This window comes from Petaurus breviceps, unplaced genomic scaffold, assembly GCF_028583685.1.
Source record: "Petaurus breviceps papuanus isolate PSGF00001 unplaced genomic scaffold, PetGlider_PUasm1.0 90750, whole genome shotgun sequence".
In the NCBI taxonomy this organism is placed as follows: domain Eukaryota; kingdom Metazoa; phylum Chordata; class Mammalia; order Diprotodontia; family Petauridae; genus Petaurus; species Petaurus breviceps.
Window position 1 is genome coordinate 2,798,875 of NW_027187335.1, and position 26,065 is coordinate 2,824,939.

General features: G+C 39.1%; 1 protein-coding gene across 1 annotated transcript in view; it reads right to left on the reverse strand.

The window, feature by feature from the left end:
* ANKFN1 (ankyrin repeat and fibronectin type III domain containing 1) overlaps positions 1–26,065 on the reverse strand; it is a 177,383-nt gene that overhangs the window by 46,636 nt on the left and 104,682 nt on the right. Inside the window, exons 7-11 of the mRNA XM_069067384.1 lie at positions 20,439–20,546; positions 7,488–7,587; positions 7,022–7,154; positions 5,588–5,704; positions 663–878 (exon numbers count right to left, since the gene is read on the reverse strand). Of these exons, the coding sequence (XP_068923485.1) occupies positions 663–878; positions 5,588–5,704; positions 7,022–7,154; positions 7,488–7,587; positions 20,439–20,546 (674 nt within the window). The remainder of the gene's footprint in view (positions 1–662; positions 879–5,587; positions 5,705–7,021; positions 7,155–7,487; positions 7,588–20,438; positions 20,547–26,065) is intronic.

The window sequence follows — 26,065 nt, forward strand, 5'->3', positions numbered from 1 at the left end:
AGAGTTTATCTTCTGAAGAGTACCCACAGTACCCACTGGAGCCTCAAGGTAATCCAGGGGATAGGAGCTGGGAATGTTGAGGGTGGGGAGCTTTCTCAGTGGCACCTGCCCCACTACTTTTGTGAGTGCCTATATAGTGGTTAAATGAGAACTACCCTGATGGGCCCACATGGCTCAGAAAAGGAGAGGTTAGGAGTCTGTATAGTGGAGGAAGAAAGCAAAACTGGGGAGCATTAGGAGATAAAGGTAGGTTTTGTTGTGTTGGAGATGAGCCCCATAGCAGATCGTTGCTGGGAGGGTGGGATGTGACCTTTTCTTTAATCCTTCATTTGGCTGACCACACAACTCTTGAGGTCACACTATGGCTCCTGATCTGGGTATTTGTAGTACCCAATTTGGTACATGGAGTCAGGACACATTTGGGTTCAAATCCTACCTCAAACATTCACTGGCTATGTGATCTTGGGCAAATAACTTACCCCTTTTGGTTTTCCCATTTGTAAAATGGGGATAATGATAGTATTTGTCATAAGGATCAAATGGTATAAAAGGTGTAGAACTGCTCTATAACTGAGGGCATAACACAAATAGGATCTGTTATTATCTTTGTTGAAGGGTGTTTGAAATTACACACATAAAAGTAAACAGAGAAAAACCATTACCTGGATGGTTATGACTAAGATGTCTAGGGCTGTTGGCTCCTCTGGTGTTGACAGCGACTTTCTCTGGCTCTGGAGCTTTGATATCTGCATCCATTTACCATTGAAAAACGAATAGAGTGTTTCCACCTCTCTGATTGTGACTATGACGATGTTTCCATGCCGATCCTTAATGGGCTCATAGTAAACTCTTCCCAAGTTGTGGGTTCCAAGTAAATTCTAGAAATGAATTGTGTTATTGATAGCTTAGGTGAAATTGAAAAGAGAAAAATTATGGCCGTCATGAAAGACACAGGGTTATTCTTTGATAACTCTCAGAAAATGCTGATGTAGATTTAACACTAAGATAGATGGCATCATCAAAACATTCTTGACAGAAGGCCTTCCAGACCAACTTCACCCTCTGGCTGAACACATAGCAAGAGGCACAAAAATTGCAATTGAAAATTCCAGCTCAATGCCTGTAAATCTCTCCCCACTACTGGGTTCTTTCCTCTTCTGTCCTTTCTCTAAATAACTGCTGGATTGATATTCACATAGCAAAGGTCTAACTATGTCAATTTCTTTATTCAATAAGCTTCAATAACCCTATTGCCTCTAGAATAAAATATTCACTCCTCTCTTTGGTATATAAAGCACTTCACAATGTGGCTCCAAGCTATCCTTTCAGAGTGACCTAGATTACTCGCTGTTTCCTCTATATAATATTCCTTTTGTTTTCCCAAATAAATTTTATTAATATCTTTTGTTTACATAACCTACATTTCCAAGTATATTCCCCTTCCCTCCCTCTCCTGACCTCAAGAGCCATCCTTTATAACAGAGAATAAAGAAGAGGGAGAAAAAACTGTTCAGCAAAATAAACCAATCCATTGAGAAAGTTCAAAAGATGGTTGAGTTTGGGGAAGGGGTAAAGCCTAGCTCCTAATCAAATCTCCACAAAGATCTAGAAAATGCACCAGACCAAATTTTGATCATAAAAGGCAAGAAAAAGTCACAGGAAGTAATTTTTTCCAGCCCACAGTGGCTTAAGGAGACAGACAGGACAGTCTTTGGACACTGGGGTTGGGGGTTTTCTATCCAGAAATGTGCCTGCTTGCAGAGCATTTGAACTCTTTTAAGAGTACTGAGATGAGGCACCAGGGCAGGAAGCACATGGACAAGGGATCCTGGAACTAGTGTAGGGTGTGGGAATGAATGCCATCTGGTAGCTCTATATTTATATCCACAATACAGAGCTTAGTATCTTGCACATAGAAAATGCATAACACATGCTTGTTGACTTGATTCGACTGTGGAACCATGGGCAAGTCACTTAATCTCTTGGTCTTATTTTCTTCATCCATAAAATGGGAATAACAATAGGATCTATCTTATTGGACTGTTACATAAATCAAATGTAAAGTGTTTCATAAACTTTAAAGTGTTACATAATAATAATGATAGTTATCACCATCATCATCATTATCCCTTAGTAAGGAAAAAATCTGGACATCACAGTGGACCCACAAGTTAAACAGGAAACGAGAATCAAGAATTATGTAAGCTCTGAATTAGGAATTGAAAAATAAGTATAACTTTCAGATATTGTGAGGTCACCTTCCTGCTATAGACTCAGTATCACCCTTTATCAGAGGGTGGAGTTCTATTTGAGGTGATACGGAGAAGTTGGAGGAAGTGAATGGCAGAGATATGAGAACTAAGACAAAGATTTATTTTTGGAAGATAGAATTTCCCCAAGGAAAATGGAAAAGGTTTGAATTGAGGAAATTCTTTTATTTTCAAAAGAATTATGTTAAAGTAAGTTGTTTATGTACTGTGACAACACATGATTTAAAAAAAAACTATTGAATGGAAAATTTTAATGAGAACAACTTAAAATTTTCTGTGGTAGTGCCTCTGTTAAGGAAGATAGGTGGTACAGTGGATAGAATGTTGGGCCTAGAGTCAGGAAGATCTTGTTTCAGTTCTGACCTCAGACACTTCCTAGAAGTGAGACTCTCAGCAAGTCCCTTATTCTGTTTGCCTCAGTTTCCTCTACTGTGAATGGGGATTATGACAGCATTCACCTTGAAGGATTATTGTGAGGATCTAATGAGATAATATTTGTTAAAGTGTCTGGCACTATGCTAAGTAATAAATGCGATTCAAATGTTTGTTCCCTTTCCCTAAATCAGAGTAGTATAGAGGAAAGAACTGCATCTGAAATTGGAGGAACTAGACTTGAGTCTGGCACTTACTCCCTATATGTGACCTAGAACCTCAGATTCTCCATCAGCAAAAGCAGATAATGTGGATTAGGTGATCTCTAAGGGCCTTTCTAGCTCCAAATCTCTGAAGGGAGGACACTAAGGATAGGCAAGCAGAGATCAACTCTGCAAGGCGGGAGTGAGGTGCTTCTAACCCTCCAGCTGGCGCTGCCTTCTTTGCTTATAACCTTCCTCTTGGGTTTTGTTTTTTTTGCCTTTTGGAGGGAAATTGGGGTTAAGTAACTTGCCCAAAGTTACATGGTTAGTTTTTTTGTGTGGGTGTTAAGTGCCTGAGGCCGGGAACTGAACTCGGGTCCTCCTGACTCTGGGGTGCTTTTACTCACTGTGCCACCTAACTGCCCTGACCTTCCTCTTGTTTTGATATGAAAATCATCAGATGTTACTTCTGTGTTTTTGAGAAGGCCTAAAAGGACTTGGATTTATTGTAACATTGCTGAACATCTTTTTGCCTGCTTTTCATAAGCTGGCAAAAAATATAGAGAAATCAGTTTCCCCAAAATGCAACTTTTTAATAGTAAAAATTAAGACCATCAATACATCCTTAATTCCTGTCAAAGAAACAAATTTATAATTATTATCTAAATATTTTACAATATACCAAGCAGGGTGATTTGATTCTACAAGCAAACCAAGGTTTGGCTAATACATTTTATGTTCTTAAATTAACCAAGCTACTTTAAATATGTGCTTTGAAAAAATATTGAATGACATTTCAGTTTTTGCACAAACTTCCTTCACTCTTTTCAGCCAGGGTGGGGTCGGGGATAACACAACAGGCTTTTTTTCATTTTTTTTCATGGCTTTGACATTTCCAGAGATTTTACATAACTGGCTCTGGAGGAAAGCAGACAAAGTGATTAAAAATTTGGGTAATGGGTCCTATTAGCAAAGGTCAAAGAACTGGGATTACATTTTTTAAGAGAATTGCCAGATTAGACGAATGTCAGACCTCTGATGAGAAGACTGTGTAAGGTAGGGTATATGGCTATTTTCTGGTTGTGTTAAGAAATAGGACAAGAAGAAGCAGAGAGCTGATGATGAACCCATTAGATGGATGGGAATGAAAGAGACTCATTTGGATGGAAAATACTGCATCAAACACCCTTTGAGGACTTGGTATGTCTCATTGGAAGAATTTTCCTTGATTAAGTGGCTGAAAATGCAGACACTATGACCTCTCTGTCATACTATCATTGGACTTGACACAGTCCAATGGCCTGCTACAAAAACCTACTTCATAACAAGATCCTTTTGGTAGATCTGAGTCATAGGGTCATAACTATAGAGCTGCAAGGAATCTTAGAGCTCAATTAACCCAACTCCCTCATTTTGCAGAGGAAACAGAAGAATTTACCCAGAATGTCTGGACAACCAGTAAACATCTGACCTTTTAAAGTGGGTCCCAAGGCAAACATGCCAAGCACTGACTTCTGAAGTACAGCTATGAGCATCCCACCAGGGTTTTAGAGGACTGATGCTATAGAGTTTTACAGCACTTTTAAAGAAAGCCTTCAATAGAGGAAAAACCTTCTACTGAATTTTCATAAAAAAGGGAAAGTATACTAAGACTCACAAATGGATGGACCTGGAGTGAACATTTGATGATGGACAGCCAGAGACTAGGAAATCAAGTCCAGAAGTGAGCCAAAAGTCCATAATCATTTCAATATGGCATGGTGATCCAGGAGCTAATGGAACTTTCTTCCTCCCTCCTCTCTTACTTAGTATAGGATTCAGTCTTTTGTGTCTTGCTCTACTTTTCTAATGGTAGCCGACAAGCAAATTATATTCACTTCACCTTCTCATTCCTGTCTTCCCTTCTCCCATATACCTTATCCCCTTTTTTTGATGTGTACTGGCTTTCTATGAAAGTATTCTAGGAAGACTCCAATTGTATCAATTAAATGGATAACCCTTTCCCCCCAACCCCCATCTCAATCAGCAATGGATAACCCAGCAGCATCCCACAGACCAGTGACCCCACTCCAGGCAGGGGATAAGACTGAGTGCTCAGAACCATAAATTCACATAATACCAGGAAACCACGAAAGGGAAACACAGCAGAGACAAATACTCTGTCTCCCCAGCCAGCTTGGAATTCAATACCATTTCTAGGAAGAGCTCTGTAACCTACAAGTATCCTTGGGGGGCTCTGAGACCTGATCTGTGTGGGCTGATGGTAAGAGAGGATTAAGAATAATTTCAGGATTAAAGGTAAAACCTGCAGAAGCAAAAAAAAGCAAAGAAGCAAAAGAAAAAAAAAAAGAAAAAAGAGGCCACAAAACTACATTGGGAATGTCTACACTTTATCTTCCAAATTATTACCCTGAGTCCACTTTACCCTGTGAGACAATGCTAGTGGCTTTCTATTCTCCAGACGCTTTTCCTCCAGACTCTTCACAGATTCTTAGAGACTGTATCCATGTCCCTGAAGGTAACCAAAGCCATGTATGTCTGTGCCTGGTTGTAAGGAAATAGATCCCTTATAGAAGCATAGATCTTGATTAGCCAACCACCAATACTTCTTGGGGGCCATGAAGGGAGAAAACCACCTGTTCCCATTCCGGGATTTATTATGAATGTTTCTGAGAGGGACGAGCTTGAGAGGGGCCCTCCACAAAGTGATTCTTGGATTTTTAGAATGGAAAAGTTCCTCACCTGTAGCTGAGCTGTGGCCGTGAGCATCTTCTGCCTGGCCTGCAGTGCTGTGGATGAGGACATGGAAATAGGTACAATTTGCCGCAACCACCGAATATCTTCCCACATACAAGATAACTGCAAAACAGGTCATGGAGTCATTTTCTGCATTCTAATTAACATCCTCCCCCAACCCACCTCCATTTTATTTATTTATTTTGGGTAGTGTGTGGCTCAAATCTTGCATTAAAATAATGAAAAGGAAATTAAACTTGACCAAGAATGGGTTGTGGGTATTCTACAGAAATGTTCATTTCTATCTAGTTGAAAAAGGGTTCAGATACTGATAAGATAGTCAGATCCATTGTGTAGACAACATGAATTCATCTGGATCTTTGCCAGTTTTGTGATATGAGTAGTGGGGTCAAGGGAAAAGAGTGTTAGATTTGGAGTTAGGGAAATTTAGTTTGAATCCTAACTTAGCTACTCATTATTGGTATGACTGGAAGCAAGACACAACCTTTCTGGGTCTCAGTTTTCTCATTTGTAAAATGAAGGGATTGGATTAGATGCCTCTGAGGTCCTTTTTAGGAATCCATTTGGTTTGCTTTGAAAATTTAAAGCATAGGCATTATTTGGTAGCTTTTTCTTGAAACATGAACATATTATGGTTGGAAACAGGGGCATGCTGGCAAAATATTTAACAACTACTTTCTGGAAAAAAGATATTCATGACATACTTTTAAGTTTAATTTGCATCATTCACATTTTTCTCCCTCACCCTCTTAAGTCTAGACAATCATCACAACAATAAATTAAATTCTGATTTGTAGCAATTGTAGATTTCCAAGTTGTAAATGTGCATACTGAAATTTTATTAGTTAGCTCTCACCAGTGATTTTGAACTAACTCCAACATACCTTCATTTGAAAGGACCTTAGCTCAGGTAGTTCAACCACCTCATTTTACTGATGAAAAGGTAGAAGACCAGAGAGGGGTTGTGATGTCCAGCTAGTCCAGTTGGGGCTAAGATTGTGGTATCCTAACTTTTGAAATTCAATTTCTAGCAAAAGTGTCTCCAACAAGAAGCCTTTCCTGATTCCCTGAATGTTAACGCTTTCCTTCTACTGATTTTCTCCAATTCATCCTGTGTTTAACTTGCTTATACATAGTTACTTGCATGTTAGAGTATGAGATCCTTGGGAGTAGGACTGTTTTTTGCCTTTTTTATATCTCCAGCACTTAGCACAGGGTCTGGCACACAGAAGGTGATTAATGAATGCTTGCTGACAGAGTGATTGGTTTCCCCTGGGAAAATTGGAATGTGGGACTCAAGAACAATGGTCAAGGACTTTTTAAAAATTGACTTTACTGAAATTGTTCCTCCTCCCAATTCGAGATGCACAGACAATGATGTATTTTTGGGTGAAATTATGAAATAAAACCCCCGTATACCTTTGTGAACCACAGAAAATCTTGTGTAATGGAACTGGAGTGAGAATCATCGATTTCAACAATTGGTATTTGATCTTCATTGGTGACTAACATATTATCTTTATAATAAAATATAACAGCTATATAGAGTCCCCTAGAAAGAAAGAAAAAAAGCAAAATAAAACATCATCCTTAATCTTCTCTGCTTTCACTAACCCTGAATCAGGGAAATATTTTTGCAAAGACCAAATTCGATATAATTATATGTGCTTATGATTCCTGCTAGGTATTTCCGGCCCTCTAGGGAGAACTAGTGGAGAAATTACCATCTTCTCCAAACATTGAGAAGAATGAACTTACTACTTTTGGGGGTGAGAGGAGTCACTGAGGGTAGAAAGTTTCATTTTGCTGTTCCCAAACTAGTGGATTCCTGGGAAGGCAAGATTACGGGTTAGGGTGTTTCCTAGAAGCAATACTTAGAACGCACCGTTTTAAGGTCTTCACAAACTTGTTTGAGGAGTGGAATAGATGTTTCAGGCTCCTTGAGACTGACTGCTTGCGTCCTGTGTTCTGTAGTTTTGAACTTTCTGAAACACAGAAAATAGAAATAAACAAAAGAAAACCTGTAGTAGGATTTCAGTTTGTCAGACTGACACTAAGGGTAGTCTCCCTCCATTATTCCTGCTTCTCAGCATCATTTGGGGTGGGTGACGGTTGTTGTCTTTATTCTTTCCCCTTCTCTCCACTTTTAATGGACCCTACCTACTATGGACCCTTTCACCTAGGCTATTTCAATAGCTAGTTCTAATTGGCTAATTCCCTAATTCCAGCCTCTCCTCTTTCCAATTCATTCTCCATACAGATGTCAAAGTGTTATTCCTCAAGCCTAGGTCTTACCATACCATTTACTTGCTGAACCAATGTCAGTTATTGCCTCTAGGGTAAAATCCAGTGTCTTTGTTTTTGCATTTAAAGCCTGCTACAAGACTCTGACTCTTTTTTTTTTTGCTGTATTTTTTTGAGGGGGGGGAGGGCAGGACAATTGGAGTTAAATGACTTGCCCAAGGTCGCACAGCTAGTAATTATTAAGTGTCTGAGGCCGGATTTGAACTCAGGTCCTCCTGACTCCAGGGCTGATGTTCTATTTACTGTGCCACCTAGACACCCCCAACCCATTTTTCCAGCCTTACAAATTATTATTTATAACCCCAAAGGAAACCATTAAAAAACCTTTATGTTATGCTTTTTAGATCAACGATTTACTTGTGAAGTGGGATATGGAAAGAAAGAAGCTCTCCCTTCATATATCTGTACCCTGATTTTTCAATTTTCACTTTTCAGTACTGGAAAAGCCCTCCCTTAATTATTCTATGCTTTTCATTTTAGTTTGTTAAATATATAAGAGTCAGTAGTGAATAGAGAGCTAGCCTCAGAGCCTGGAAGGTTTGGGTCCAAGTGTCACTTCTGATATATACTGGTTGTGTGGTCCTGCGTGAGTAACTTAACCTCTCAGGCACTCTAAGCAACTCTCCAAGATTATAAGTTACAGAGAAGGCGCTGACTTTCATTGGTGGTGGGAATTTCTTCATTAAGGAATTTTCTATACCAATAAAATATCTGTCCATATTCCCTTGCTAAATATATCCCAGCACAATGTTGACAGGACCTGATAGTCTGTTGTTCCAGGAAGGCCACTGGTAAAGAAGTACGATACACCAAATTGAAAAGCTGACCTATTCATTGCACATGTGAACAAGACACCCTATAAACTCTTCATACTTAGAATGATAACAATAGCCAGCATTTATATGTCACTTTTAGATTTACAAAGTGCTTATCTTCACAACATCTCTTGGAAGTAGGTTTGGTTGCAAGATCATCAGACACTTTAGGTGACACTTCATAGAGCTGGTATCTGCTGTCACCATGTCTGTCAAACACTGGCTTATATATTGTAAGATTACCCAGAGATTTAGGTGTGTATGAAGGGGAAGGGACAGACAAAATGGTGTCCTTCATGATGCTGTATTTAGTTGTTTGTGTTAGTTCACACACTTTCTATTCCAGTCAAACTGGCCTACTAACTCTTCCCTATGAATGACCATCTTCTACTTCCAAGCTTTTGCAAAGTGGCCCCCCATGTCTGGAGCATATAACCAAAGCTCTTCAGAGAGACCTTGAGAGTATCCTTGTATCACTTCTTCTGATCTCTGTATGAACACTTGCCTTGTGTGAGCTCTCTGTAAAATAGTCTTTTAGGAAAATACACATTTGACATTTGAACAATGTGACCAGTCCATTGAAGTTGCACAGACAGTCAGAGTTCGAATTCTTGGCAGTCTAGCTTGACAAAGGACTTTAGTGTCCAGTATCTTCTCCTGCCAGGTGATCTTCAGAATCTTCCTAAGACAATTCAGATGGAAGTGATTCAAGTTTCCTGGCATGCGGTGATGGTAGACTGTTCAGGTTTTACAGGGATACAACAATGAGGTCAGCACTACAGCTCTGAAGACCTTCAGTTTAGTAAGCAGTCTAATACTTCTTTTCTTCCACACTCTCCTTTGGAGCTTTCCCAAAACTGAACCAGCTCTGGAAATGTGCACAACAAGTTCACCATCTTCGTGTAAATCCCTGCGATGTATATTGCCAAGGTAAGTGAACTTATCAATAGCATTCAAAATTTCTCCATTTTCTGTAACTGATGGTTTCATTCATGGGCAGTGTGGTGCTGGATAGTGGAGAAACTCTGCTTTCTTGGTATTAATTAGGCCAAACTTAGCACATGTGGCAGAGAACTGATCCACACTCTGTTGCATCTCAGCCTTGGAGTCTGCATTGAGTGCACAATCAGCTGTGAACAAAAGTTGTGCACCAACTCACCACTTTCATCTTGGCTCGTGGCTTTTTCAAGTTGAATAATTTACTATCAGTGAGGAAGCTGACCTTGATACCATTTTCATCCTTGTTGAAGGCATCTGACAACAGCACTGAAAACATCATACTAAAAAGCATGGGAGCAAGCACATGGGTCTGCTTCACTCCACTGATGACTGGGAAAACACAAGAGGATCATCCTTTATTCAGAATCTTTGCAAGCATGCTGTCATGGAACTGACGTACAATACTTATACACTTCTCTGGGCCGTGATCTTCCATAAGCCCTCATGACTGACAGCATCAAAAGCCTTGGTTACGTTGATGAATGTTGTGTACAGACCTTTGCTCTGCTCCTGGCACTTCTCCTGGAGTTGTCTGGGAGAAAACACCATATTGACCATTACTTGGTCCTTTATGAAGCCACACTGGCTCTCAGGTAGATGACTATCTTACAGGTGAAGCTTATTTTAAGAGGACTCTGGCAAGAATCTTTCTGGCAATGCCTAAGAGAGCGATGCCCCCTGTAACTGACATTTTAATACAGTGGAGGCCAAATGACAGAGGCTGAACCAAAAAAAATGGGGGGATAGGCTAGAATGATGAGTCTGATTCGGTAAAATTTAATAGGCATTAATGTAAAATTCTACACTTGAGTTATTAAAAAAATCATCTTCATGAATGTAGAATGGGGTAAGCATAGCAAGACAACAGTTGGTATGAAAAAAAAAAGATACCAAGCTTTTAGAATATTGTATGTTCAATATATGTCCATAGAGTGACATAGCATCGAAAAACGCTGAATATGAACTTAGGCTCTGAACAAACTTTCCAACAAATGCTCAAACAAGCTTATTTAGAAAGTATATTCTCGTCACCCACCCCAGGCTAATAACCACTCCCCTAAAAGCCAAACATTATTGATTATTAACACTAAGAAGGGATGTGCCCTTTAACTTTTCCGGTATAACACTGAAACTGATTATCTCAATTGACCAGCATTTTGTTGATTCATGTTATGTTGCAGCCACTGGGTATATTGCTGTGCTATCATTATCCTGGATCACATCCTATAAGTCACTCCACGTTTCTCTGAATCCTTTGTATATCATTGTGTTTCTAAATCTTCTCTAAAGAATTCTCCATAGCAGCTACTTAAGGACACTCACATTCAGAGGCAAAGCATTTATTTACAAAATCTCTGAACTGTGTATATGTGCGGGTGAAGGCAACTTTAAGCTTAAAAGTAGTGATTTTAGGACAAGTAAAGGTACACTACTTTGTACACTGGGTAGTAAATTTAACTCGTTTTTTCCCTTAAGAGGTGATACAGGATGAAAGTATAAGAAGGTTTGAGAACGGTTTACCTAAATTTACAGAAAAATGAATGAAGATAAACATTTATTTAGTCCTTCCTGTGCACCAAACGTTGAACTCTAAGTGCTGGGGATAAGAATACAAAATCGAGACAGTTCTTGCCCCCAAAGAGCTGACATTCTAATGGGGATGGCAACATGTATATCCATAATAGGTAATTAAGGAAGGAAACAAGTGTTTATTAAATATCTACTATGTGCCATACACTGTGCTAAGTGCTTTACAGACATTATTTCATTTAACTTTCACAACAGCCCTGAGAAGCAGATGCTGTTATTATCCCTGTCTTACACAGGATAAAACTAAGGCAGACAGAAGTTAAGTGACTTGCTCAGGATCATACAGCTAGTAAAGATCTGATACCAAATTTGAACTCAAGTCTTCCTGACTCCAGGTCCAGCACTTTATCCACTGAGACATCTAGCTGCCTTATTAAGGAATATGAGCTTGTTAGGTTCTTCCCTTGAACCTTTTGAAGTTGATATTATAGGTGATTTCTAAATAAAGTTCTTTTCTGATGCTTCAGAGTAGATGTGAACGTGACCCCAGGCTCTCAAAGGGGTTGCTAAGTGGAACATCCACACGCTGGTGGGTCATACCAATCTAAAATGGCTTTGAGTTTAGGCATGGTGGGAGATGGTTATCAGAGTACTTAGCCTAACTCTGTTCAGAAAAAGCTCTTCATCAAAGTTGAATTGCTACATGATATGCATTTTTGCTGACAACTACGTCTAAGGAACGAAGTGTAACTTGAGGTTCAAGTAAATTCTGCTCCTGACATATAGTGGCTATGTGATCCTGGGTAAGTCAGTTAACATCTCAGAGTTCTAGTCAACCTTCTAAGGCTATAAGTTTCAGAGAAGGTGCTGACCTGAATTGGTAGAGGAAATTCTCTATGACAAGGACATCATAGCTCTAGTCACTATTCCTTAACTCATGAAACTAGTTACTAAGGCATTGATGAAATCACAAATCTTTTAAAGTATTTAACTAGGCTTTCCCACAAATTGTCTCTTTGCGTCATTATTAGAGACAGAATATTGGGCTGTGACCATGGATGAGTAACCCAGAGGAGGAATATCTTGTGTTTTGATACGTAAAGTTTGGAGCATGGAAGGCTGAGCCAAATAGTTAATATCCACGATAGACTTTGAGATTCTGCTGGCTGAGGATCCCAAATAGCAGAATGGAATCCAAATGATGTCACAAAGCCTTCCCTTTGGACTTGACCATGTTGCTTGGAGCAGAACACTGCCACCAATTAGAAACACAGCCAAATCTCAAGACAATTGCTTTTCACCAAAGATCAGCAAACAATGACTTGTGCATAGAGCAGACTTGGCCAGCCCCATCTCTGACAGCCCAGAGGATTGAGACATGGTTATAATTTGTTCCTGTAGGATTGTGTCATGGAGATAATGAGTGATTATGAATTATAATTCTCTAGGTTTTCCAGGGGATTAAGCTTGTGAGCGGATGAATAGGACTTCTCTCAGCCTACTGGTTCCTTCATGTTGGCTGCTGGTGACATTAACCCGTAAGCCAAAGTTCAGAAACTCACCCGAGTTCCTCATACATGTTGTGTGGATTTATATGTGTGTGTATGTACATGCGTATGCATTTGTGTGTGTGTGTGGTGGAGTTGGGATATTTTTATTATTCCTTTTGAACAAGGGACATTCTAAAAACTCAGAAGACATACCATTCCTGTGGCTAGGATATGCCTTACCTCCACCAAATTCTGATAATAACAATAGACAGCATTTATATAGAGAACTTTTATATTTATGACATACTTGATGTACGTCATATCATTTGAGTGTCTTGACAACCATGGGTTGTAGGTGCTACTATTATACCCATTTTATAGATGAGGAAACTGAAGTTCATAGAGATCAAGCAACTTGCCCAGGGTCGCATGACTAGTAAGTACTGGGGGTATGATTTGAAATCAGGTCTTCCTGACTTCAAGTAGAGTGCTCTATGAATTGAAGAGATACCCAATTCTTCACTTGGGTGGGTACATTTAAATATTGTTATGACATTTCTGGACTTGTGACTTTTTAGGGTCCTCTGTGTCTGATACCTAAAAATGATAAACAGAATACAAGCTCCCCATGAACAGGGAACATTTTTTATTTTGTCTCTGTATCCTTAGCATCTAGTCAGAGTCTTTTAAATAATTGGCAAGCATTTATTAAGAACCAACTATGCATAAAGAAGGAAGAACACAAACATTTATTAAGTACCTACTATGTTCCAGGCATTATCTAAGTGCTTTACAATTATTTCCTCATTTTATCCTCATAAACAACCCAGTAAGGTAGGTATTATTATTTATCTGCATTTTACACTTAAGGAAACTGAGGCATAGAGTGGTTAAGTAACTTGACCAAGTTCACGCAGATAGTAAATGTCTGGGGTCAAATTTGAACTCAGACCTTTCAGACTCCAGGTCTAATGTTCTAATTAATACTCCTGGAAATGTAAAGAAAAAATTAAAAAGTCCCTGTCCTCAATGAGCTTATGCTATATCAGGGGAGACAACACATACAATATGAATATATGTATATATATATATATATGTATGAATGTGTGTGTGTGTATATACACACACATATACATACATATGAAATAAGCCTAATGTAGTAAAAATGGGAGTATCAGGGAATGCCAACTGTAAGAGTTAGCTTTTGAAGCTTAACTGAGGTTGAAGGAAACTAGGAATTCTATGAGAAAGAGGTGAGGAAGATGTGAATTCCAGGCACAGTGGACAGCCTGTGAAGAGGTTCATGCAATCAACATTTAATCATAAAGCCTGGCATTTGTATAACCTTCTATGGTTGGCAAAATACTTCTCTGTCCCTCTTCTCATTTGATTCTCAAAATAACCTTGGGAGTCAGTCCATCAATCAACATGCCTTTAAGGGCCTACTAAGCACCAGGCTGGGGATCCAAAAAAAGGCAGAACCAATTCCCACGCTGAGGAGTTCACAATCAGATGGCGGGGTGTACCTATTTAGGTGATGAGAAAATTGAAGCTCAGAGACTGACTTGTTCAATGTCTAATAGTGAGTTAGTGATGGAAGTCACAACCTGAACTCAGCTCTTCAGACCTGATCAGGGCTGTGCCGGCGCCAGTTTGAATTGACTTAGGAGAGAGAGTTGTTAAATTTTCAGTGTGACCATTTATACTTTGGAAGTCAACAAATGCTACAAATCAGAGTCTCATTTATTATTTTGTTTATTGTCTAGACTTAAGGAAGTGATGGAGAAATGTTGATAATTTCGATTAAACTTTAAAGTATATTGTATGTACATTTGTTTTATTAAGAGAGTCACTTGTTAAATATTTACCAGCATACCTCTGACTCTGATTGGGTACTCATTGAAAGACGGGGGCATATCTAGTCGTCCTGATCGATATCTGGCCACTGGACCCATATGGCTCCAGAGGAGAAAGTGAGGCCAGTTACTTTGCACAGCCCTCCCTCACTTAAATCTAATTCACTTGCAAGTCACAGCATCATCTTCTTGGTGTCATGTCCTCTTAGAAAACAAAAAACAAACAAAAACATAGAGAGGCAGAGTGGTAGGCCAGAGAACTGAGGATCCAAGTCTTACTTCTGATACTTAACTGGCTCTGTGGCCATACCTTGGAATTAGTCTGGGTCTCAGATTAGGGGGAATCTGATTTCTCACTTATAAAATGAGGATAACATTGACATTATCTACCTCAGAGACTCATGAGGCTCCAATGAAATGATGTATACAATGAACTTTGGAAACCTTACAGCATAATATCAATGTGAATTCATGTTTCTTTTTACTGCAGCACCATGAGCAAATGATCCTTACTCCATTCTCTGGAATCACGAGGAAGTCATATAGAATCAGCAGATCTGCCCTTTGACTGTAGGAAGTCATTCATTCTCACCCCTCTGCTGTGTTACCTGGTTTTAGAATGTTCTACATCCAACTATGTCCAGTGCATTTCAAGGCTTAATAGGTTTCCTTGTCAGGAGTTTCTTTCACAGACCATGTCTCAGATAGCAGGATAACAACAACAGCCAACAGTTAGCATTTATATAGCATGTATTATGTGTCAGGACCATGCAAATCACTTTACAAATATTTTCATTTGATCCTCTGGGAGACTGGTGATGCTATTATCCCCATTTTAGAGGTTAAGTGACTTGGCCAAGGTCACATGGTTAGTGACTGTCTGAGACCAAATTTGAATTCCTCTCTTCTTGACTCCAGGTCCAGTGGTCTATCCAATGTACCCCCTAGTTTCCTGGGACTGGCAGGGTTCTCAGAGGCTAACTAGTCCAACTCCATTGTCTTAAAGATGGATAAACTGAGGCTCAGAACAGCCAATTGACTGACCTAGGGTTATGCAGGGACCTAAGTCCTTACTACTTAGACTTATACTGCTTATTTCCTACAGGGAGAAGGATCTGCATGGGGAAAGTTGGATAGAAATAGCAGGTTCATTAGTTTATTCCTCACTATCCATGGTTGAGGTTACAGGGAGAAAAAGGTTCATCAAATTCCATACATAATTTGATTTATCATTAGAGTCAATAGTTTCACCATTCCTCCTTCGTAGAGATGAAAATCTTACTTGACATTCCCCAAAGTGATTACAGGGCAGCTACGTTGTGCAGTGGATAGAGTGCTAGACCCTAAGTCAGGGGGAGTTGAGTTCAAATCTGGCCTCCCACACATATTAGCTGTGTGACCCTGGACAAGTCACTTAACCCTATTTGCCTCAGTTTCCTCATCTGTCAAATGAGTTGGAGAAGGAAATGGCAAACCGCTCCAGAATCTTTGCCAAGAAAACCCCCAAAAAGGTCATGAAGAGTTGGATACAACCAAAAAATGACTAAACAACGACAAACAAAACTGCTTATTAGTAATAAAGCTTGATCTGGTTTGGTTATGCTCTTTTTTTTCTTTGTCTAACTTATGATAAACAGTGAGCAAAGTAATAATGCTTAAGAATGTCAAATCACTCCCCTCCCCTGGCCTCAGTTTACTCCTTTGTAAAATGAGAAGGTTGAACTAAAAGCTCTCAAGTCTTATGGTTTTGTGATTCTATGAAAAGCAGCGGGCAACAGCAGGGAGGAATTCTTATATATTAGAGGCTTTATAATACAGTGGAAAGAAAACGACTTGGAGTCCAAGTATCTGGGATTAAATCTTGATACTTAGTAGTCATGTACCCATGGAAAAATTGGTGTGTCTCTCTAGACATCTCCAAAATGGGAATAATAATACTAGTACTATGTACCTCACAGAACCATTCTGAGGAAAGTGTTTTATAAACTATAAAGCAACATGTGGATATAAATTGTGGTTATGGTTAGTAGGTGGTTCTCTCCCATTTATATAGCACTTTATAGTAACAATGCTTTGGCACACATTTCTTGATCTGATCCTCACTGTGTGAATTAAGCAGCATTCTACTCAGGGCAGAGACACTGGGACTTTACCCCAGGAAGCTGAGTTTAAAGGGCACCAAATTTAGACTTACTGAGGACACTTGTAGTCCCTTCTGAGGCTTAGGAAATACAGAGCTTAGTACCTCTTAGGCAGAAATAGTTTGTGTTCTGCCCCTGCACTATCCTGTGTTATCATAGGTCTTGAGTCCTGGATGGAATTTATGGTACTTGCCTCAGGCACAGGAACACCTAGTTATAGCCCTGGCGGTAAGGCAAAGTGTTATTGTTGTTCAGTTTTGTCCAATTCTTCTCTTCCCTATTTGGGGCTTTCTCTTTTCTTTCTTTTTTTAAAAAAATATTTTTAATTTATGGAATAAAACAAGCATTTCCATAATACAGTATAATAATAAAGATGGTTGCATATGAAATTGTAAATCTACTAACTACAACTTGCTATTCCTTTCAAATATACAATGAAATTATCTTGTAAGTTCCTCCTCCCTTCCCCCTCACGGCTACCATTAGACACAAATAGGAATACACACACACACACACACACACACACACACACAAAGATATTGTGGTGGTTTGCCAATTCCTTCTCCATTTCTCTTATTTTACAGATAGGAATTTTACAGATGTGGTAACTGAGGCAAACAGAGCTATGTGACTTGTCTAGGGTCACATAGATAGTATCTGAGGTCACATTTGAACTCAAGTCTTCTTATCTCCAGGTCTGACACTCTATCTACTGTCCCACTTTGCTGCCTGGAGTCAGGGAGACAAGTTCAAATCCAGTCTCAGACATTTATTAGTTATGTGACCCTGGGCAAGTTGTATAACCATTCTTAGGCTCAGTTTGCTTATCTATCAAATGGAGATAATAATAGAACCTCTTCCCAGGGTTGCTGTGAGAATAAAGTGAGAAATAAAGAGAGGAACTGAGGCAGACAGGTCAAGTAACTTGTCCAGAGGCGTATAACATACATAGTATGTGTCTCAGGTAGGGTTTGAATTCACAAAGATGAGTCTCCCTGAATCCAGGCTTGGCACTCTACCTACTGTGCCATCTAGCTATCCTGCAGGCAGAGTAAGTTTTAATTTTTTCCATTTTATATCAGCTTAGTTAAATGACTTGTCCAAGGTCATATGGTTATTAATTGGCAGAGAGGACTTTCTGACTCCCAGGATGGTATTCTTTCCCCATTGTATAAGAGGTCTCCATAATTCACAGATTGGTTGACAAACCTTTCTATACCTAGGTCATGGGATCCTAGGTTGATAAACTTGAAGGAAAGCACCTTACAGGTCACAGAGAACAACCCTTCATTTTCCAGATAAGAAAATTGGTAAAGAGACAGATGATGTGTACTCTGTTCAGTTATGAGGCCTGTGGTCCGGATGCTTGGGGGTGAACCCTCTGCTCACTGTTGACTTTCAAATCTCTTCTAAGTGCATTGATGTTGACTGAGGTCCTGCTTGTGAAAAGATAATCATTTGGGGGCTGCTTCCAGTTGCATTGCATAACTATCCTGCAATGATATGGAGTTTTTGCTAATCTTTGGTCTACCTTGTTTGAATTTGATTTAAAATCAATGCACATTCTTTGGTTGCAGCCATGGATTTCAGAGAATGGCCCTGCTGCTGCTCAGCTCCCCTCAGTTAAGAGTGCCATGGGTGATAGAGCATGGAAGATGAAAATGTTATGGCAGCTTGATTCCTTCAAATAAAGTTAAGTGCTTCTGCCACGAATCATTACCCCTATTGGAAACCTGACCTGATCCCTTCTGAGCAGCCCATCAAGAGAAAGACCTTACTAAGAGCTTCTCTTGTTGGAAGAGAAAACTGGCTTTGGGGTCAGGGGACCAGAGTTCTAATTCTGCTTCTCTCAGTTAGCTTTAAGTAACTGGGTGGTACAGAGGATAGATGATGAACTTGAAGTCACAAAGCTGTTTTTATTGAGTCATTTCAATTGTGTCTGACTCTTCATGACCCCATTTGGGGTTTTCTTGGCAACGATACAGGAGTGGCTTGCCATTTCCTTCTCCAGATTACTTTACAAATGTGGAAACTGAGGCAAACAGAGCTATGTGACTTGTCTAGGGTCACATAGATAGCATCTGAGGTCACATTTGAACTCAGGTCTTCTTATCTCCAGGTCTGACACTCTATATACTGTCCCACCTTGCTGCCTGGAGTCAGGGAGACTTGAGTTCAAATCCAGTCTCAGACATTTATTAGTTATGTGACCCTGGGCAAGTAGCATAACCATTCTTAGGCTCAGTTTGCTTATCTATCAAATGGAGATAATAATAGAACCTTTTCCTGGGGTTGCTGTGAGAACAAAGTGAGAAAATATTTGAAAAGTACTTTATAGGGGTGGCTAGGTGGCACAGTGGATTGAGCACCGGCCCTGGAGTCAGGAGGACCTGAGTTCAAATGTGGCCTCAGACACGTAACACAAAAAGTAGTCATGTGACCTTGGGCAAGTCACTTAACCCCAATTGCCCCTCCAAAAAAAAAAGCTAAAAATAAAAGTACTTTATGAACCTTAAAGCCTTATGTAAATACCAGGTATTATTAGCTATGTGCTACCTGTGTGAACTTGGGCAAGTCACTTAACCTGAGTGGGCCTCGGATTTTTCTATAAAATGAAAAGCATTGGATTCCTAAGAATTCTTAAACCCTTTTTTTCTCCCAGTCCCCTTAATTCTAGAGCCTTCCCTCTGTTGATTATTTCCAATTTATCCTGTCTATAGTCCAATTGCATGTAGTTGTAGGCACGTTTTCTCCCCCATTAGACTGTGAACTTCTTGAGAGCAGAGACTGCTTTTTGCTTTCTTTGTATCCCTTAGCACAGTGCAGGGCATATAGTAGGTGCTTTATATTTATTGACTGATTTTTTTTCTGTGTGTCATGGATCATTATGTCAGTGTACTGAAAGCTGTGGATCCCTTCTCAGAATAAAGCTGGTATTAGTATTCATAATGGAAAGAAATGTTCGTTTCAGTTAGAAGTTAGTGAAAATAAAGATGCAATTTCCCCATCTCCTCCAAGTTCACAGACTGATTCCATAAAATTCACCCACAGTTCCCCTGGGCATCCATGGAACCCAGGTTAAGAACCCCTGGACTAGATACCTTCTGAGGTCCCTTTGATCCTATGAATTATGAAATCTCAAGGTTCAAAGATTCAAGCTATGTTTATCTCTGGCTGGAGGCATGTCTAGGGTGAATCTCAAAGTCAATATTTCTGTCCAGTTGGTGGAGAGGCAGGAGAGCCAATCCACTGGTAAAACTCCCAGTGAAGACACCAGGGAATTGCTTTGGGATGTGACATAGTTCTCTTATTTCTTCCCAAGCCATTACTCTTGTGTATTCTGCGTGTACCCCAAACCCCTAGACTCTACTGATGATTTCTGCAGGAGACACATTCAACAGGGAAGAAACTTGGAGCATTTGCTTTTTTTTCTTTCTGTGCTTGTTTTTAAATTGTTCCTATGGAGAAAGGGGAGAGACAGAGGGAGGGAAGGAGGGGGTGAAGGAGGAATGGGGGCAGGGGGAAAGCTCATCTTAAGGGTTAAAGCAAGATAGTGCTGTAAAGTGATTCCAGATGTACCAATATTAATATCTTTCTCTCTCTGATGAATGAGAAGGTATGACCCAGTTAGGAAACTGCTAAAATTACAGGCGCCACTGAGACCTCAGCTGATGCCCTACCACACAGATTTTTATCCTTACCCCGGCAACTGTAATGCTGATGAGCAGCCCGGATCTGCTGTAGCAGACGCTCCAAAGCTTCATTCTGTCCCTTGTGTCTGGGCTCTCTGCCGTCATAGTCTTTCCAGTCTATTGAACAAAAGAAACAAACAGAATGAAACATAAGGGAGAAGAGGGAGTTCTCTCCTCACTCTGTTCTGGAAGTAATGACTGTGCTTTTTGCTTGGGGGAGACGATTGGTATAGCACCCAGAAATCCTATGGAGAGCTAGGAGTTAATGCCAGTGGCTCCAATGTTTGTCATTGCTCAGAATCCAGCCCTGTCCTACCTATCCTCCAGGGCAAAACAGTCTTCATCATTGCTTTGGGTTGGGTTCAGTTGTCTTAGGACAGATCAAAATGGGAATGGAAAGCCAAAGGAAGGATGAAGTCTGGCAGTCCTAATTGCCCTCAGACTCCCTATCTTTGTTCCCCCAGTACCCAAAGCCCTAACCCCATCGCACAGGGAGGAAAGAAAAGGGCGGGTATGGCACAGACGAGATGAAATTCATGTTCCCAATGCTTTTATTGTAGCTTTCACACTTTTGGCCAAATTGAAGTTTCTTTCCAAGGAAAGAGTGCATGTCAGATGCCAAGAAATAGAAATCTACATTTTGCTCTAATGAATGTCTGCTTTCGTTGGCTGGCACAGGAATCCTGTAGAGATTCTGAGCCACCAACCACCCTGTCTTTTCAGGCTCTAAACATACAGTATTAACTTACATGGCAAATTCAAATTGTAGTACCCATCTGAGCAACACCACCCTCCCAACCCCCCAACTCTACTCATTCCCTGAAATTTCATTCCATTGGTTTTAATGGAGATCAAAAGTAATAACCCTTACAGGACTGGCATCAATATTTGAATTGTACTGTCTGGGGCTTCTGATTTTTCAGCGGGCCAGGAGCTTCCATTAATTTCTCTTTCCCCTTTATCACATTCCCTCCTTATTCACTCTCTACCCCACAATATTAGTTTCTTAATTTATGTTTTTGATACAGCAAATTTTAAGACATTCTCAAAAATTCAATGTGAATTTTAGTTTAGATTTAATATAGGTATTTAATACTCTAGTTACCAGGCAGACACTCACTTAGTTGGGGGCTCTCCATCACAATTAGGGCTTTAACAGAAGTCATGGGAGGTTACATTACATAAAAATCACCTTCACTAACCAATACTATATCAATTATAATATAATATAACATTATATGATATAATCCAAGAAAATTCAGTATTCAGGAATAACTCTTGGAGAACTTTTTTTTTTTGCTAAAGTAGCCATATAGATATAGAGAATGTAGCTATTCCCTATAGAGATTATAGGTAATAGATTTATAGATTTAGAGCTGGAATGGACATTGGAGGCCATCTAGTCCAATCTTTTCAGTTCTATAGCTGAGGAACTAAGTCCTTTTAAAGATAAACAGACTGCCCAAGGTAACATGGGTAATGACAGAGTTAAGACCCAAATCCAGGCCCTGTGACTCCTATGTGGATGCCTTTCCACTATACCACAGACACTTAGGAAGATGGAATTTTAGCATGTGAAAGGATTGGAACATTGGGAAGGGGCATTGGGTAAGGGGTCAGTCAGTACTTTTGGGTTCTAACCTTGGCTGGCTTCTAGTTAGGTATTTAACTTTGGACAAGTCACTTCTCTGCATTCTAGTGTTCTCAACAGATTGAAAAAGAAAATGACTATTATAAATACCCAAATTAACTATAAAGGACATATGAAGAAAGACACTATCTGCACCCAGAGAAACAACTGATAAATAGGTAGGTATAGAATAATTTTACACATACATACACAAACAAATTTATGTGAATGTGTGTGTATATATGTATATATGTGTGGATACATACATAAATATACATATATATCCTCATATCTATATATATCTATTTGTGTCTAGAATGGGGGGGAGGGAAGAAAAAAAAGAAATTTACACGATAACTTTGTTGTATATTTTAAAAGAATAGCAAATTGTATATAGCAAATTTATAGTTTCATGTGCAATCATCTTTTTTTTTATTATGCTATGTTATGGAAATGCTCGCTTTATTCCATAAACTAAAAATAAAACAAAGAACAGGGGTTTTAACCTTCTTTGTGTCATGGAACCCTTGGGTACTCTGGTAAAGCCTGTGGAGCCATTTTCACAAGAATGATTTTAAATGCATAGAATACATAGGATTAGAAAGGAAACCAATTATATCAAAATGCAATTATCAAAATATTTGTGAAAAAATTTATGGACCCCCATGTTAGGAACCCTTGCTCTAGATGACCTCTATTCCCTTTATAGCTCTAGAATCTCTTATCTTAGAGAAAGTCTAGTCTATTCATTTGGTATATGCGGAATCGCATACATGCATATACTTTATAGAAGAGGAAACTGAAGTCCAGAGATATGGAGGACCTTTAACTAGGCCACAAAAAGAGTTAATAGCAGTGACAGGAATAGAACCCATGTTTTCTGACATTCCAGCTCAGTGGTCTTTCCACTATACAATTACAGATATTATTATTTGGTGGCTGGAAGTTGGGTTGAAACTTGATGTGGTGTGATTTAGGTGTGGCCTATTCTACTTAAAGGAATAGACCTGATACTCTTTCAAACTTTGTTTTACTTCCTAAGATACTACTGCATATTAACTGTTCATTGGAAAGGGGAGAAAAAAGACAAAGATTTTAGGGAACTGGCTTTGGGATTTTTAAGTAATATTTCCCCATTATTTCTCTATCCATCTAGAAAAAACTTAGTCTTTGATAATACTTGGCACATAGTGAACCTGTTTTTTTTTTCATTCATTCAATCATTCAAAGATCCTTGACATATGCATAAAGAAAGAAAAATTTCCATTCCTTTTCCATTCTCAAAGGGATGATTTTTCTCCAAAGTCCATTCCATGGTTTTTGTTTTGTTTTGTTTTTAAGTGATAAACCAAATGAAGATAGGCAGCCAATATTGCTTTCTCTGGTCAGACTCCCAGGAGGCTAAATGATCTTATCACCCTATAAAGGCCAAAAAGTTCTATTGCGAAAACCAACGTTCCCCTCAAAGTGTGGAGAGATATGATGCAGCCAGCCCCCTGTGGCAGGGAGCATGGTTACGTCAGGAGCCAGCTTCCTCTCATGACTTTTATGATACTTTTTATAAAAAAAAAGGCAAATGCAAAAAATAGGAGCCCAAAGTGAGTGTTCTATACTATGCCAAGAGTTTTGGAAAGAATGAGCTTTCTCAGAGATGTTTGGAAGCCTTTGACTCCTACATAAAACAGGAGACTTCAGGGATGAGGGAGAAAATTGGAAATATATTACAGAAATCCGTAAACCTGACAAGGAACCGACTCAGTGTGGGAGGAAAAGCCCATATTGTTCTACATAATACAGTTCACTGTTCTTGTAATGAGATACTTAGGTTCTAACACAATGCAAAGCTTACATTTGCCTGTGATATTAGGTCTTTCCTGATCATAACTCAGACAAGTCTGTCTGGGTCCTTTTCTCATATTATGGAGGGTACCATATAACATAAGTCTATAAAAACACATTAAGACCTTTTTAAAAAAACAACTAAACACTTTAATAGTGAGCTGGAACATATTACAGAATTTCCAATTACTCTGTCATGTTAGAATACACGATCCCATAATAAATATCGAAATACTGAAAAATTTGATGCTCACAATTTCATGCTCTGTTTCTAAATAGAGCCAGAATTTTTTTTAATTGGACTTTCAGAATGATAGGGAATATTCAAAGCAATTAGTCTTAAATGATGAGTTTTCAGCCTTGCCCATTAGCTAGAAGGACAAAGTTCACTCTCATTGAAAGCATTCTAGCTCATTCCTTGGCTGGTCTACAGGGATAGCAGTCTCCACCCTGTGGAGGGAGACCTTGTTTTAATGGGGTGCCTGGGAGGAATGTGTCTGAAAGAAAGATACATCTCAACCCCAGCACATAGAGCATTCAGAAAATGGAATATCTGATGGGAGAGAAAAGTCAGTCATGGGAATGTGAAATATGCTATTTCCCATGCTAATTGAGGGTATATTTATCAGTATTTGTTGCCTGTCTCTTACTGTTCCTCAAGTCATATTATTGTGGATTAGATTTTGAGCTACAGGTATCTTAGAGTCCAATAAATGAAGAAACAGACCCAGACTGATAAATGATTTGCCCAAGGTCACACAGCTAGTAAGTGGCAGAGCAAGATGTCTTTTTTTTTTTTAATATGTAATGTGGGATTGACCAATAAACCCAGTCCATATGAGCCTGCATAGAATGTCTGTGTCTACCCCAAAGACTTTGTGGGAATTGCATCAGCCATTCACTCTGAGGTGGAACATAAAGACTGGGCTTATTGCCGAGTCCCTTATTACATATGAATTTGACAAACATCAATAAACACGAACATATCAATATACAAAGAAAACAGAAAAAGATGATTGTATATAAAACCGTGAATTTCTAGTACATAGAGCTTGCTTTTAAAAGTATGTTATTAAATCTAATACTTTGATACCTACACAGTTCTGTATGTCTATGTCCCCTTCTGTTCTTCCTTATGCTCTCCTGGGTGTATTTTTAAATATTTCATTGACTCTCATTTCTTTCTTTTCTTCCTTTTTTAAAAAATCATAACAACTCACACTCCCCTCTGTAACTCTTTCCTCTACAAAAAAAGTCCTTTCATAAAAAGCCAAGACTAGTTGGGCAAAAGAAATCTAAATATTTGTATCTGAAAATGTATGTCTCATTTTGTATCTTTAGTCCATCACCCCTCTGATGATAGGTGGGAATCATGATTTAATATCAGTTTCATCATTACCTTGATCAGAGGCCTTAAGTCTCCAAAGTTATTTTCCTTTACACTATTTATAGTAATTGCCCAAATGCACATCTTCCCATGTTTTAGTGAATCTATTTTTTCATTTCTTACGGCATAATTATATTCTATTATATCATAATTATATTCACATACCATAATTTGCTAAATTATTCCCTAATTGATGGATACCTTCTTTCTTTCTGCTTATTTTCTAAGACAAAAGTGTTATATTTTTGTACAAATAGGTCCTTTGTTTCTTCTTTTACTCTCTTCACAGGGAGAGGAGCATGGGGGTCTTAATATGCTTAATAGTGTTATCATTGGGTCAAAAGATGTGCACAGTTTAGTGACATTTTGTGTATAGTTCCAAATTTATTTGCAGAATGCTTGAATCACTTTACATCTTCATCAACAGTATATTAGTGTGCCTGTTTCCCCACAGCCACTTCAACAATTGCCATGGGTGTGAGGTGGTGTTTTAGCCTGTTTTCACCTAAACCATGATCCGATTACTGATTATTTTTTCTTTCTTTCTTTCTTTCTTTCTTTCTTTCTTTCTTTCTTTCTTTCTTTCTTTCTTTCTTTCTTTCTTTCTTTCTTTCTTTCTTTCTTTCTTTCTTTCTTTCTCTGTCTTCCTTCCTTCCTTCCTTCCTTCCTTCCTTCCTTCCTTCCTTCCTTTCTTTCTTCCTTCCTTTCTTTCTTTCTCTTTCTTCCTTCCTTCCTTCCTTCCTTCCTTCCTTCCTTCCTTCCTTCCTTCCTTCCTTCCTT